This window comes from Ursus americanus, chromosome 5 (genome assembly GCF_024610735.1).
Source record: "Ursus americanus isolate L20-20 chromosome 5, mUrsAme1.1.p, whole genome shotgun sequence".
Taxonomy (NCBI): Eukaryota; Metazoa; Chordata; class Mammalia; order Carnivora; family Ursidae; genus Ursus; species Ursus americanus.
In genome coordinates this window covers 20393705-20407772 of record NC_142131.1, presented here as the reverse complement: position 1 = coordinate 20407772, position 14068 = coordinate 20393705, and the positions used below count along the sequence as shown (strand labels likewise).

Below are 14068 nucleotides of genomic sequence, written 5' to 3'. Positions count from 1 at the left end.
CTATTTATGTTTTGGGTGAACTCCCAAGGTAAAACTGCAAATGAATTCAGAATTTTTGTTCAGAATAATTCAAACTAACAAGAATAATACTTTCAAAACAAGAGTCTGACTATTAATTTGGATTTTTTTCACATGCTGCTTAACAGTATTTCAAAAAGTAATATAAATTTTATACTAACACTAATAATTTTGTTGTTTGAGAGCAACTAAATGGTATCCATCTCCTTTTCTTGAATATTACATTGTCTGAATCTGTATATTGTTAGGTAACAAAAACGTAAACTCGTTAAAGCCAATCCTTTTAGACTGAATTTTTAACTACTTTACTGAAACTTCAAATCAGTGAGTAAGAACTGCAGAGAAGTCTTTTTGGCTGATAAGAAAGTCAGCCAACAAACTTTTGATAAGTATCCTCAAAAACAAATACTTGCAAAACAACGGTACTGGTACAGAATAATTAAACAATCTATGACCTTTTCCTCTTCTCAGTTCTATTTTATATGCTAAATTTTTCTTTTTTTCTCTTTCTTTTTTTTTTTTTTTTAAAGATTTTATTTATTTAACAGAGAGAGACAGCCAGCGAGAGAGGGAACACAAGCAGGGAGAGTGGGAGAGGAAGAAGCAGGCTCCCAGCAGAGAAGCCTGATGTGGGGCTCGATCCCAGAACGCTGGGATCACGCCCTGAGCCGAAGGCAGACGCTTAAAGACTGCGCCACCCAGGCGCCCCTAAATTTTTCTTTTTCAATACTAAATGAATTATGAAAGAGTCGTGTAAGTGAAGTTCTGTGATTACATAATCATAAAACTTTGTACGTAAAGATATTTGTGTCTTATCCCCAGTGTGAGTACTAAGTTCAAACGTTCAAAGTTACAGCCTGAGGTGGTGCCAGATGGAGTCCGTTCAGAGCCTGGAAGCGAGGGCTCCTTCTTCGTTCACCACTCAGTGCTTTATCCACAGCAGTACACTGCCACCATCAAGTCTCCATGTATTTAGCTGATATAAATTAAGCATTCCAGAAGTGACAATGCTTGACAACCAAATGCATAAAATAGTAAACAATTAACAATCAAAATAAGGAAACAGCTGTTAGTTTCTTTTTTATAAAATTATATCTAATTTACAATAAATGCCAATTAAAATTATTAACCAATATACATAAATCTCCTTTGCCTTATTGTCAAATAGCTACGTAGATTGTAAAATTCTCTTAAACTTTCAAAGAGATTCCTAACGGGTTCTCCTTTCTTTCTCTCTCTATCCTTCCCGTTCTCTCTCTCTCTTTTGTCTCAATCATGAATCCTTGAGCATACAGGTACTTGGAACTCAATAAAAAGCGGCTATGTTATCAAAGTGAAAACAAAGGGTACTAATAGGATAGTGAAAAATCCAACCCAAGGCACGGCTGTCCATGTACCACATGGACTAGAGGCCCTGAGAAGGAGCCAACACAAGGCATAGCTCAGAGACTGGATGGGAAAGATACTATATTTTATCATCAAGTTGTGCTGAAAAAAGAGAATGCCTACCTCTTATTTCTATTAAATCTAATGATTACAAAAACTCACCTGAACTTGATCTTCAATCATCAATAACCAGTAAGATTAGCATGTTAAAAGCTTTAATTACACAGCTATGACCAAATGTAATTTAAAAAGCAGAGACTTTTGATTTTGGCTGTTGAGAGGAAAGGACTAAGCCCTGGATGAATAACAGTGAACTGAAACCTAGAAATGTCACCACTACTAATGTCTTATAATGACTTGCTCTATATTTCCCTTATACCAAGAGTACAACCCCATCCTGTTACTTCTTTATTACCATTTGCCTTCATCTTTGAAATTGCTTCAATTTAAGTGATAAGAGGTTTATTATTTTAAGAGGCGATTTGTGATGGTCCGAGGTACCAACCCACATTTCATTTACTGCGGTAGATCCGTCTTCAGGATTTCTATTAAGTATGTTAGAAAAGTTAGTAAAACTTTATTGGCTAATGGTGCTCAGTCATTTAATCAAATAATTCACTATTCTTTGTATAAGTGTCAAAAGAGTATATTATTTTTGTGCATTATAGATTGAGGGTCTATTTTTTATATTTAAAATTACATTATTTTTTGGAAGTATTTTCTTTTTTCACATCAACATTATTAAACATTTATGACTAGTAGATTAATTTTTCCTTTATTCAGCTAACAAACATTAACTGAGTATCTGCCATGTGCTATCTCTTCTGTTTTGAGCTGGGAATACAATCTGAGTAAGAAAGACACTGCTTGCCCCTAGAGGGCTGAGCACACAGGAAAAAGATGTGTGCCCAGACATTGCAATTACAATGCAATGAGATAGTGATGTGGGCACCGGCTTCCATGGGAGAAAAAAGAAGAGATGTATAATTCCTTCTGGACGAAAGGATTTCCTGAATGGCTATACTGAATTCTGAGGGATGGCAAGGAGTGCTCAGGAGCAAGAAGAAGCTGAGGGAAAGAAGCACTAGGAATGCATACATAAAGGCAAGTGGCTTCAACACTGTCAGGCAACAGCACAATGAAGCGGTTAAGAGTATGGACTCTGGAGACAGACTGCCTGGGTTCCACCTTGGGCAATTACTTAACCTCTCTCTGTCTCAGTCTCCCCATCCATAGAAAGGGCATAGTATGCACATTTACTTTAAAAAACCATTATGAGAATAAGTGAGTTACTTTTTGTAAAGCACACAGTAAGGGCAATTTAAATGTTTGCTATTATTAGAGTGCAGGGTTCTTGCTGGCAGTGGCAGAACGGAAGGTTTAAGACTTGAGAGGAGGCCTGGACCAGAGATAAGAGGCTCCTGGTTAATTCTGAAAGAGATGGGAAGCCATGTCTGGACTTTGGGCACATGAAGGATGACCTACAATTAGTTTGAGCCTTTGAGAAAGGCTAATCTGTCATGGGGAGACTGGAGGGGGATGCAATGTGAAGCAGGGAGACAAATTAGTGGGCTCTGGAAACAGTCCTGGAGTGTTGCTAGGAGCCTGAACCAGGGCAATGGGACAGGAATGGAGAGAAAGGAGTAGATTTAGGAAATACCTTGGAGGCAGAGTTGGTAAGACTGGATGACGGGGTGAGGGAGAGGTACAGTTCAGGGGCTGGATGGGAAAGTTGCTATACTTTATCATCGAGCTTAGCTGAAAAAGTGGATGCTTATCTCTTTGGTCTCTTGGTATTTACAAGCACATGCTAATTGTTAAATTTACTTTCTTTCTGCACGGTACTATCCCCTTTCTTTATAAGTTGAGATGATCTGATTTTGAAAAAAATTACAAAGACTGAAAAGTATTTAATTATGTGCACTTGACCTCAGAGTTTCTAACTTTATCAGAGACCTTGAATTTCAATGACAATATTCAAAATTTGAAAGATATCTTTTGGCTATTTTGCCTTAGTTTTCTTTTCTGAAAATGCAGAGACATTGTGGCTGGCATTGCTTCCCCTGGTGTTATGTGATTCTCTGACATCAGCATAGATATATTCAGCTTTGACACACGATACTGGCGGGTTTGAGAAAGGAGGGGAAGGTGGCTGAGCCTGCAGCAGGACATGACAGCTAAGTTGGACTCTACTAAATGGCATCTGCAACAGGTGTTCTGTGGAGCCAGAGTTAGAAAGGGCTTCTTCCTCTATTTTTAAAAAGTGAGGAAGTAACTCTTTCGCAAGTATATAGAGACTGGGAGAGTTACATGCTCATGGCTACGAGATACATTCATCCAGATATAATGTTTATTATCATCAGGGTGGAGCAACTGAGTGTCTTTCTTTTTGTTTCCTTTTATTTTTGAAGTAGGAGATTCTCATGTCTGTGGTAGAGGTCTCGATGTAGGAAGATAAATTTGCTAAGCTCCTAAGATTTTTTTATTTCAATGACGCCATAGCCGTATATGTGGCTAACTTTTACACTTACAAGACTGAGTGTCTTCTCTGTCCCTGGAGGGCCATTAAACTTAGCAGGCTGTCAGAGAATTGACAATGACAGCATAATTGAACAACCAAACACTTCTTATTTTCAATAGAGAATCCTAAAGCATTCTAGCTATTAAGCAGAAACAAGAGTCTATTTCCATTAGGGCTGAGCAACCCATCCCCCCCATATGTTTTTTACTACATCTAATAACTTTTTTCACCACTATTGGCTGTTCCTATAAAAGCATTGAGATACTGGATAAAATATCATAACATCTAAACCATTTTTTAAAGTTACCTTTTTCTTGGTCTTTGTGACAACCCAGTTCTTACTCCCTACCGTTCTCTCTAACCGTAGTTTTGGCAGAGACTTGAATCCAAGCAACACTGGTCTGGCTTTGGTCTGGTTTTGTAATTTTGAGGCTGCAAGCCTCAAAGTATTTCAAGGGGAAAAAAATGAGCACTTCATTTCAATGCCCAGAAAAATAGTTTATTGAGTTTACTCATTAATTTGACTCTACCTAATTTTTAAAAGGCAGATAAAATAGGACGCCAATTCCATTGATTCTGTTTGTCAATTCACTGTGTAGTCCTAATACTTTTTCTTCATTACTCACTGAATTAGTGAAGAGCCAGTATTAGAAGGAGAAACATTACCCCTAAATGGATATATTTATAAAAATGTTTTTATATGCTGATTTTCTTTATCTTCTTTCTTATAATTAGCAGGCTGTTGTATTTGACCATGGCAAATATTTTAATTAGGTTGTCCATGGATATTTCAATAAGCCTGAATTTTTTTTTTTGACATTTCAAACATAACCTCGTGTCATTCATGCCTGTCTCCTACTATTTTAAATGTATATCATGTTCCAGCTGCAGGAATTACCATGGTTACTTGTTATGCCAACAGTGAACTGTGGTTTGCATTAAAAACTACTGCGCTGTCTTACCTCTGCACTGAAAATGACAACAATATCTCAATAATGACAATAATATGAATTAATATGGAACCCTGGAGAAGTGTGACTATAAGATGATTGGACATAGTGGAAGAAATTCTTAAGAGCTAAAGTATATTCAAACAGCTTTTTGGGGGTATGCTATATTCACATTCTCTAAGAGCTCATTTTAATGCCAAAACTGGCTTTATTTTATTAACAATATTGTTGAATGGTTATAATCTCACTCCCTCCTTTTTATTTTTCTAAATTCAAAAAAAATTTTTAAAGATTTTTTAAAACTTATTCATTTGAGAGAGAGAGAGAAAGAGCAAGTGAGCAAGAGAGTGAGTGAGAGCAAGAGCAGGAGGGAGGGTCAGTGGGAGAGAGAGAAGCAGACTTCCCGCTGAGCAAGGCACCCAAGGTGGGATTCGATGCAGGGCTTGATCCCAGAACCTGGGAATAATGACCTGTGCCAAAGGCAGATGCTTAACCAACTGAGCCACCCAGGTGCCCTTCTCTGCCTCCTTTTAAATTATTTATTTATTTATTCCTATTTATTTAATTGATTAATAATTTGAATTCAATTAACACATTATGTATTATTCATTTCAGAGGTATACTCCCTCCTTTTAAAAATGTATTTTCCTTTAGAAACGTACAGGAGTTTGGTACTTCTTTGGGTGGCGAGGGATTCACATTTAATGTGAAATAATTAACAGAGAACTCAATTGGCAAGTCTTGCTAAAGGTACTTTTGTTTCCAGAGATGGTATCTAGGATTAAATTGGTTTGATCAGAGCCCTCATTTCTGATTATGTGGACTGGGTGAAGTTTGATTAAGAAAAGTTCTAGTTAATAGTCTTCTAAGTTACTATCCATCCACTCCTGCATCATAAAAACTGCTTGAGAAGTTCCTGGGGCCATTTTTCCATGCATCTCACAGATCTCCCTGCTTTGTTCAAAAGACGTACTTCCTGCAAATCGCCCAGCAAAGGAACCCTGAACAATGATACTGCTGTGGCACAGAGGTTCCCACTCACCTGCACTGGTGCCTGCACCGGATGTGAGGTCTCCACCCATCAGACCACCTATGGATTAAAGAGAAAGATCAAAAGGAGAAAATGCTAAAGGTCCACAAAACAACACACTTTACCTTTAGCAAACACAGTATTTTGACTCTCCCAAGGGTCCTAAATTTGTAAAATATAACCTAACTTAGATGGCTGACATTTGTTTTATTAGGACATGCTGAGCTCAAACATTAAACCTACATTCAATCACTGACATTTCGCAGAATCTTTCTTTCTAAGAAAGGTTACATTTTAAAAATCCAGTGTTTAAATGGTCTCTGAATTTTCATTTTTGGATGTTTTATAGAAAGTGGGAAAAAAACGAGTAAGGTTTACTATATGTTCAAGTAACCATACATTTGATGTTTAATTCTTTGTAAACATATTTTATATAATTAATTTTGTAAAATGCTAATTGTCCAGAACTTTGGTCATTTCATGAATCTACCCACAGTGAATGACCTCATTTACTACGTGAATTTTTCCTACTGACACAATAAAGTAGGTTTCATCCGCTACAAATTTGGAAAGATATGCTTATTCACCGCTAACTTAAATTTGGCAATGTTAAAATATGACATCTGGGATGTTTCAATAAGATCCTGAGTATAGTAATTACTATTAGTTTTTAAGGAATAAGATTTAGCCAAAAGAATTGACTATCAGCTGGATTCTTTTCTTTCTTTTTTTTGGAGAGGAAGGTGGGGAGGAAAGGGAGAGAGAGAGAGAGAGAGTCTGAAGCAGGCTCCACACCCAGCGCAGAGCCCGACATGGGGCTCTATCTAACAACCCGGAGACCGTGACCTGAGCTGAAATCAAGAGTCAGATGCTTAATCGACTGAGTCACTGAGGTGCCCCTCAGCTGGATTATTTTCTAACTGATCCTAAGTGGCAGTCTATAATTATTAGTCGGTTCTGGTTTTGGAATTTGAAGAAAATGTTCATTATATTTTAAGAAATGTTTATTATTTCCAATCAAATAATATTTTGGAAATAAAGTATGAAATTCTAAAAAATAAACAAGCATGAATTTATCAAATAGGAAATTGAATTGTGTTTGAGTATGATCTGAAAGGAATGACATATGGTGATTGAAAATTCTTATGAAAAATTTCAATCATATTCAAAAGTAGAGAGAATGGCATAATGAAGTCCTTTATACACATCTCTCAGACTCAAGATTTATCAAGATTTTATTATTTGGTTGATTTTGATTATATTTTCTATATAAAGTTTCTGTACTAAATAATAACACATGTTTAGTTTTAATTACACAGCAGATATTGAAGTATTCTCAAGGAAAAATTCTTCTGTGAATAAATTGCTTTTAATACAGTTATGTGTGCCTAAGATATATTAAAAATGTCCTATGGAGTGCTTTTTAAAAATTAAAATGTAATATATGATAGTTTGCTATATACAATTTAGAAATACAATTATTCTTGGTGCTTCTTTTGGAGATAGAAAGGAATTGTTTGGTTATATTCAGTATACATTTACTTGGCTCTGACTGAAGCTGGCAAACCAGGACTTTGTTCCCTTTAATATTCTTTAAATCCAGTGGGGAAACAGACACATATTCAACATAGCACATCATATTGTATTTTGCTTGATCTGAGTATGAAGAATGGGTGAAATTTTCCTGAGCGATACTTTCTTTTCTCTGGGACACCGTGAATTATACAACAACAGGGATTTTGTAGAAATGTTGAGACAAATTTGCGGCGCGTATATACGTTCTTATGATGTACTCTTAATTTCATGTCTAAGTTTTGTTTTTATTTCATACTTCTTAAGTTACACTATTTTATCATATTTCTTTTCTGCTTTAAGTCCTTTGTGGTATAAATCTGTATAAATAAATAAAAACGGGCCAAAATAATACATAACTAAATGGCATAAATGCTATCGGAGGACGCAGAGGAAGATTTCATGGAAGAGGTGATATCTGGCTCAGAGGAAGAGGGAAAACGGCATTTCAGGAGGGAGAAGAGCAGAAGCAAAAGAATGGAGACAGGACGTTTGACTTTCTGTTTGAGAAAGTATGTGGTTAATATAGCCACATGAGAGACTGGTGATGGTCTGAACAGATAAATAGCAGATTGCGAAAGATTTCAAAAAACAGGCCAACAAGGTTGAAGACCTAAAAGGGAGTGGATATTAAGCAACGAAGGAACATAACAAATGGAAAACTGGAAAAGTCTACATCTTGGTGATAAAATACCCTTTTTGCCAAGAGTGGCTCCCTCCAATGATTTGTTAACATTGCATCCGTATGAGGACATACCTGTGTTACCTGCACTTGGGGGTCGATGTGTTACACCAGGAGACATACTGTTTCTCTGCAGAGAAGGGTGGGCCAGTGGCAAAAGGTTGGGGTTTCCCAGTGAGCTGACGGGGTTGCTGTATACCAAACTGTTGTGGCTGGACACTGGGATGGAGACTGGCATTTCAAAGTTGGGAGGTGGAACAGCCTGTAGGAACAGAAAAAAATATGGGTAAAAGGAAAGAAGAGAAACAGAAGCCCTCAAGTACAGACAGCCTTTACTTTCCCAAGAAAAATTTCAAATTCCAAGCTGCTTGGTGTCTAGAAGACCATTAAGAAGAGCTCTCAAGATGTTCAGATCATAAATTGATTTCTTTAATGTGCTTAGAACTCTTTCTTTGCAACTATTAGAAAACGTTTCACTTTTGTTTAAAACAAAGCCCCATTTCATTAGACTCCATTGTCTTTGAATTCCATTCTATTAAGTAATAATTGTTCATTTGTGATGTCTGAATCTGGTGCCAGAAATGACTGCAAGATCAAAGGTACATGATTGTGATGACTTCACAGAGAAAAAGGAGGATTAAAATGCAAACCAGAGTCTTCGGTTTAATTGCTTATTGAAGCATATTTATGCAGAAGTTTAATGATATAAAATCATCTCCAAGATTGTGAATAGCACATATACTTTAATTATTATTTTTAAAAGTCTGTCTTTTGAGAGTAACTCTAAAGATAATAGACATTTTAAGATACAGAATTCAACAGAGCATGTATCATTCAATAGTTCATATTTTAAAATGATAGTTCAGAATATATGTTACACTTTACATTTTGGGGATGCACTGACACTAACAAATGGGAAGACCTCTATCTCAAATGAGAAAGCTGGCAAATATTTAGTGCAATGAAGTCATGTGGATATCTAATTAGAGTAATCAGGTCCTGATTATTGATATTTTGGTATTATTTTAGCAATTTAAGCAAAATCATGCTTATTTCTCTGCTTGCACTAACTAGATAATCATACTTACAACTTCCTCCTTTAAAATTTTTTTTTGACATTATAAATGAAAATTCTGCTTGAATACATTGCCAGAGGTCTCATGGTGTCAGAGCATACAGCATTCTTACTATAAAACAGATATATATGTGTGTGTGTATGTATGTATCTAATATCATCTATTAGAGACAGGGTTTATATAGAACATTCCCTCAGGATTCTCAGATAAGCCACTGTGTGAGTTTAAATGCCTATGTGCATGTGAGTCAAAGGTTTTTATTTTTATTTATATTTTTATCATTTTTTTCGGTAACCCTAACATCAACTTTCCTTTCCTGGTTGATTGGCTGGTCTGCATCATATGTCATGCTCTGCAAAAGCTGTTTATCCTGGTGGTGATTTCAATACTGCTCTCTATTTAGGCTTATGCTCTCTTATTCTTTATTTTTCCTATTTTCTTTTCTTCCATGATCTGGACACGTCGATATTCACAGAAGCACATGTTTCATAACTCTTTTACAGGTCTTTGTTTTACAGGGAAATAACAATGTTGAACTGCTTTATTAAAAGTCATTCTTTATTAAGACTTTATTTATTTTAAGCAGAGTAACAAACAATAATTTTGGATAAACATCATGATACAATGAAATATAAATGTTGGATAAGACATCTAAGAATGAATTTCCAGAGGCTCAAATTTTCAGAGCCCTTTAAACAAAAAGGATTCGTGTGTGCCGTAAAATAAATGTCTGTAGAATGAATAAAATAGTGTATTCCTGTAGTCAAAGGCCAAATAAGAATTACTTAGAATACCTAAGAAAACAAAGGTAAGCAACTGTGGGAGGTCTTCTCTATTTGCCCCTCAGATCCACTCTCCACCCTCTTCACTGCTCTGGGCCCTGGGCTGCATGCACCTGGCTCCCCCTGCCCTCTGGCTTCCGCTGGGCCAGTAGAGGCACGGGCAGGAGCACAGAGAGTAGGAGAGGTCAGGGGGTTTTGCTACTGTAGCATCCTCTGTGCGGAGCCACAGGTTGGCAGAGGCTGCATTCCTCCTGTGAAAGTCACGCCTCTTTAGGGGTCACGTCTTCTACAGACTTAGATCTTGCTGTGCTCTGGTATCTTTTCTGTCCTCTTGCTCCTTTAGGCCTAGTCATGGTAACAGCTTCCAGGTTGCAAGCCCTAATATACTTACTATTTCTTTGGGTTTCACTGAACTCTACCTACCTACAAACAGTCCTTTTACCAAACTCCCTTCAGTGACTGTGTTTCCCACCAGAGCCGTAATAGTGACTCTCCAGATCCAGAATAGTGGTACTCTCCAGGGGTGGACTCCCTTCCTAGGGAGCACTTTGGAAATCTGTGGAACAATTTTGGGATGTCACAATAATTGGGGGTGTGTGGCTGGTATTTTCTGGGTTGGTAGACAGGTATGCTGTATACCCTGTCATATGTGGGAGAGTTCAACACAACAAAGAATCATCTCTTATCCCATTCGACTTTCAAAAGCCCCCACTGGACATTCATATGTGTGAAAAAACCCATTTACAAAGATGTGAGTCAGAACTAACTTTGTTCTACAAACACAAGGTATTTTTATACATCGAAACACGGATTTTGTTATATACTGAAATTTCCAGAAATGCAATTACTGTGTGCATTGAGGGAATATTCTACTTTCTTATGTAAGGAACTTCATTAAAAATTGTTCACCATCTTGGAAAATCATGTCACCAATGGCAATTCTGCTTTTGTAATTTGGGTTGTAAATATAGCACACTGTTTTCTCTCAACTCGTTCCATTAAACAGTGCTCCTTTCCCCCTTCACTGAAAATCCTCTTGTCATAGTCATTGTTAACCTTCAGGCTGCGAAATCCAATGGGAACTCCTCAGTCCTCAACTTGGACACAGCTGTCACTCCTTGATAAACTTTCTTCCTTTTCACAAACTCTGGACTTTCCCTCCTACCTTGATGGCTGCCCCTTCTCAGCTTTTGTTGCTGGTTCTTTCTTTTCTCCCTGATCTCTGAATTTAAGAGGAGCATGGTTCTTTATCTGTGTCTCAGAACTCTCTCCTTATTCAGCCTTGCATATCCAACAACAACTTCAATATTTCTCCTGGAATGTCTCAAACATCTCAAAATCAATTCCAATCTCACTCCACTCATACCTTTCTTCATCTCCATCTGATGACAATGGTTTCAATGGCACAGAATAAAATCATCCCCCTTGAATCTTCACTTTCTCCCACACCTGACATCCAGTCTACCCAGAAATCCTATGGGCTTAACTTCCAAATATACCCACTCTCCAAACACCTCTCATTCTAATGGCTACCACTCTGCTTCCAGCACCATCACCTCCTGCCTTGATCACTGCAGTCACCTCCTAAGAGTTGCCTGCTTCTGTCCTTGCCCTCCTTCTTTTTATTTTCAATCTAGCAATCAGATTGATCCTTTAAAACCACAAATCAGATGATGACACCCCTCTATTCCAAACCCTATGAGAAGCTCCCACCTTACTCAGAGAAAAGCCCAACTTCTTCCAATGTTCCATTAAGGCCCCATAAATTCCAGCTTTCACCAGGCTTCATGATCTGATTTCCTATTGTCCTCTTCCACACTCCCTCATTCTTGCCACATTTCCATGGCTAACTCCAGCACTTCCTTCAATATTCTGCTCAAAATCTGGCCTTCTCAGGGAAGCCCACCCTGACTACCCCCCATCCCTCTCCTGATCTCTTTCTCTTGCTCCTCTTTCCTTTGTAACATCACTTATGATGTTGGCCAAATAATGTTCCCTTTCATCAAGCTGCTAGAGCTGTTTTGTTGTAAGGGAATGCAGCGCCTAGTCTACTTTTTATTATATCAATTGAATGTTTTTCATCAAAGGAGAATTTTTAGGAAGACACTGTACTAATATGAACATACAAGCTTACAATTTACTGTAGATTATTTCCTGAGCAGGCACCATACTATATAATTCACACACATTATATGATCCAACCCTTTCAACATCCCTTCACTATGGATATAATCCTTTCCTTTTTAAATCAGTGAGATTAAGTGGCCCAAGGTCATCAAACTAGTAAGTGACTGAGCCTGTTGCTTTTTCCATTAAATCATTGTGTAACACAGTGTAAGTTTTTGGATAGAAATAAACTACTGCAGTCAGAAATCATACTGTGAAGTGAGCATGGGCTTCGTGTTAGCAGCTTATTATTTGCAAACCATGAAGATAATGAACTAAAAGGGTTCCCATGACATGTGGGTAAGCATCCATGTTAAGTGTGAGCTCTGTGCTTGTAACTGCCAGGCTGTGACTGCGGGCTTAGGAAAAAAACCTTTGCGACTCCTCTCTTCTGTATTTACTCAGGTTTGGTATTTTAAAAGCTATCTTTTAGCTACAAATGTTTTAATCTGTATTCACTATTACTACTTATAAATGTTTAACTATGATTGGATACTTAAGGACCTGCTATAAAACTACTTCTCCCCTGAATGTTCTACAGAGTGTTGACTGTGTCTCAGTAGAGAGCAAAGCCCATTTCCTCCGACTACGTGCACATCCAAAATAAGAAAACTTATCAATAATTATTTCATAAAATCTGAACCACCCTACTAACTGGTTCAGTGAAAATCTCTCTACTCCTCTCTTCCTCTGACCATCATCCCAAATAATTATTCGGTTTCCAGCATTCTGGACTGTAAACAATTTGATAAGTATAGAATTCTCTTGTGATTGGTTAAACAGCAGTCAGATATAACTCTGTAACCAAAGCATACGTCAAAAAAATCACAATTTATAAAATATGCTAACATTTCTTGCATTCTATCTTTTGCTTTGTTTCTTTATTGTATTAGCAACTGGCTAAATAGTTTTAAAGTCGAATTATAAGCTTAAAAATGACCACACTGAGGAGATAGCTCAGAGACTCAGAAAGAACAACAGCTTTTATATCAGAAATCTCAGTTGCAGTCCAGTTGTGTAATAAATTGCTATTTAGCCAGGCAAGTCATTTAATCTCCCTTGACCTGACCTGAGACATGAACTGTTCGCAAACGTAAAGAGACTAACCAGCTCTAAACATTTTAGGGAATGCAAAGGCTACAAAAATGTATAAATGTTTACGGGAATTTGGCATTACTTTTTTTCTTCTTGATCTTTCAAAATGAGGGAACTTAACAGCATCTCTTTAAAAAACTTTTGTCTAAAAATTGGAAGCCAGAAAGTAGTTAAGAGCTCCCAACTTGCATATTTTCCAGGGCCGGGCTCCAAATTTTAGAACACTCAAGGCAGGTAGGAAGAGGGAATTTGGGGTGATTAAATAAAATACTAGTAGGCAGGACTACTATGTAATTTGCAGGGCCCAGGCCAAAATGAAAATGTGGGGCCTCCTGTTAAAAAATTATGAAGAATTTCAAGGTGGCAACAGCAAAGCCTATAAGACCAGGGTCCTGTGTAATTGCATAGGTCACATGCCCAAGATGCCAGCCCTGCTTTAAGATACACAAGCATGAGAGCTAAAAAGCTTTTAGTGTCTATCCCTGAACAAACTGATCATGGTTACTGAAGTGAGTCATCGTGGTCAGAAAGGTATCTGAACTCTTACCCAAAACCCACTATTTTCCCAAACTTACCACAAGGAAAAGTCCAATAAAAAGTTAAATAAAATATTTTTAATAAAATATTTTTAGTTAATAGGCCCTCTTTTATTTAATGTGAATGACTGAACTGAGTCCCCTTTTTGGGCCACTAATGATACTCCCTTTCGATCAACCATTACCAGACTGCTGAGAACCAACAAAGAAAAGAAATCACACCGCTCCAATTGCTGATATCCAGATTCCCTCAA

The 14068-nt window shown here is 37.3% G+C and overlaps 1 protein-coding gene across 14 annotated transcripts in view; it reads right to left on the bottom strand.

Annotated features, from left to right (window-relative positions):
* Nucleotides 1-14068, bottom strand: part of MEF2C (myocyte enhancer factor 2C) — a 170570-nt gene that overhangs the window by 25018 nt on the left and 131484 nt on the right. For all 14 annotated transcript variants that reach the window (XM_087861990.1, XM_087861989.1, XM_087861988.1 and 11 more), the window contains 2 exons: nucleotides 8235-8421; nucleotides 5918-5965 (listed from right to left, as the gene is read on the bottom strand). In XM_087861990.1, the coding sequence (XP_087718116.1) occupies nucleotides 5918-5965; nucleotides 8235-8421 (235 nt within the window). The remainder of the gene's footprint in view (nucleotides 1-5917; nucleotides 5966-8234; nucleotides 8422-14068) is intronic.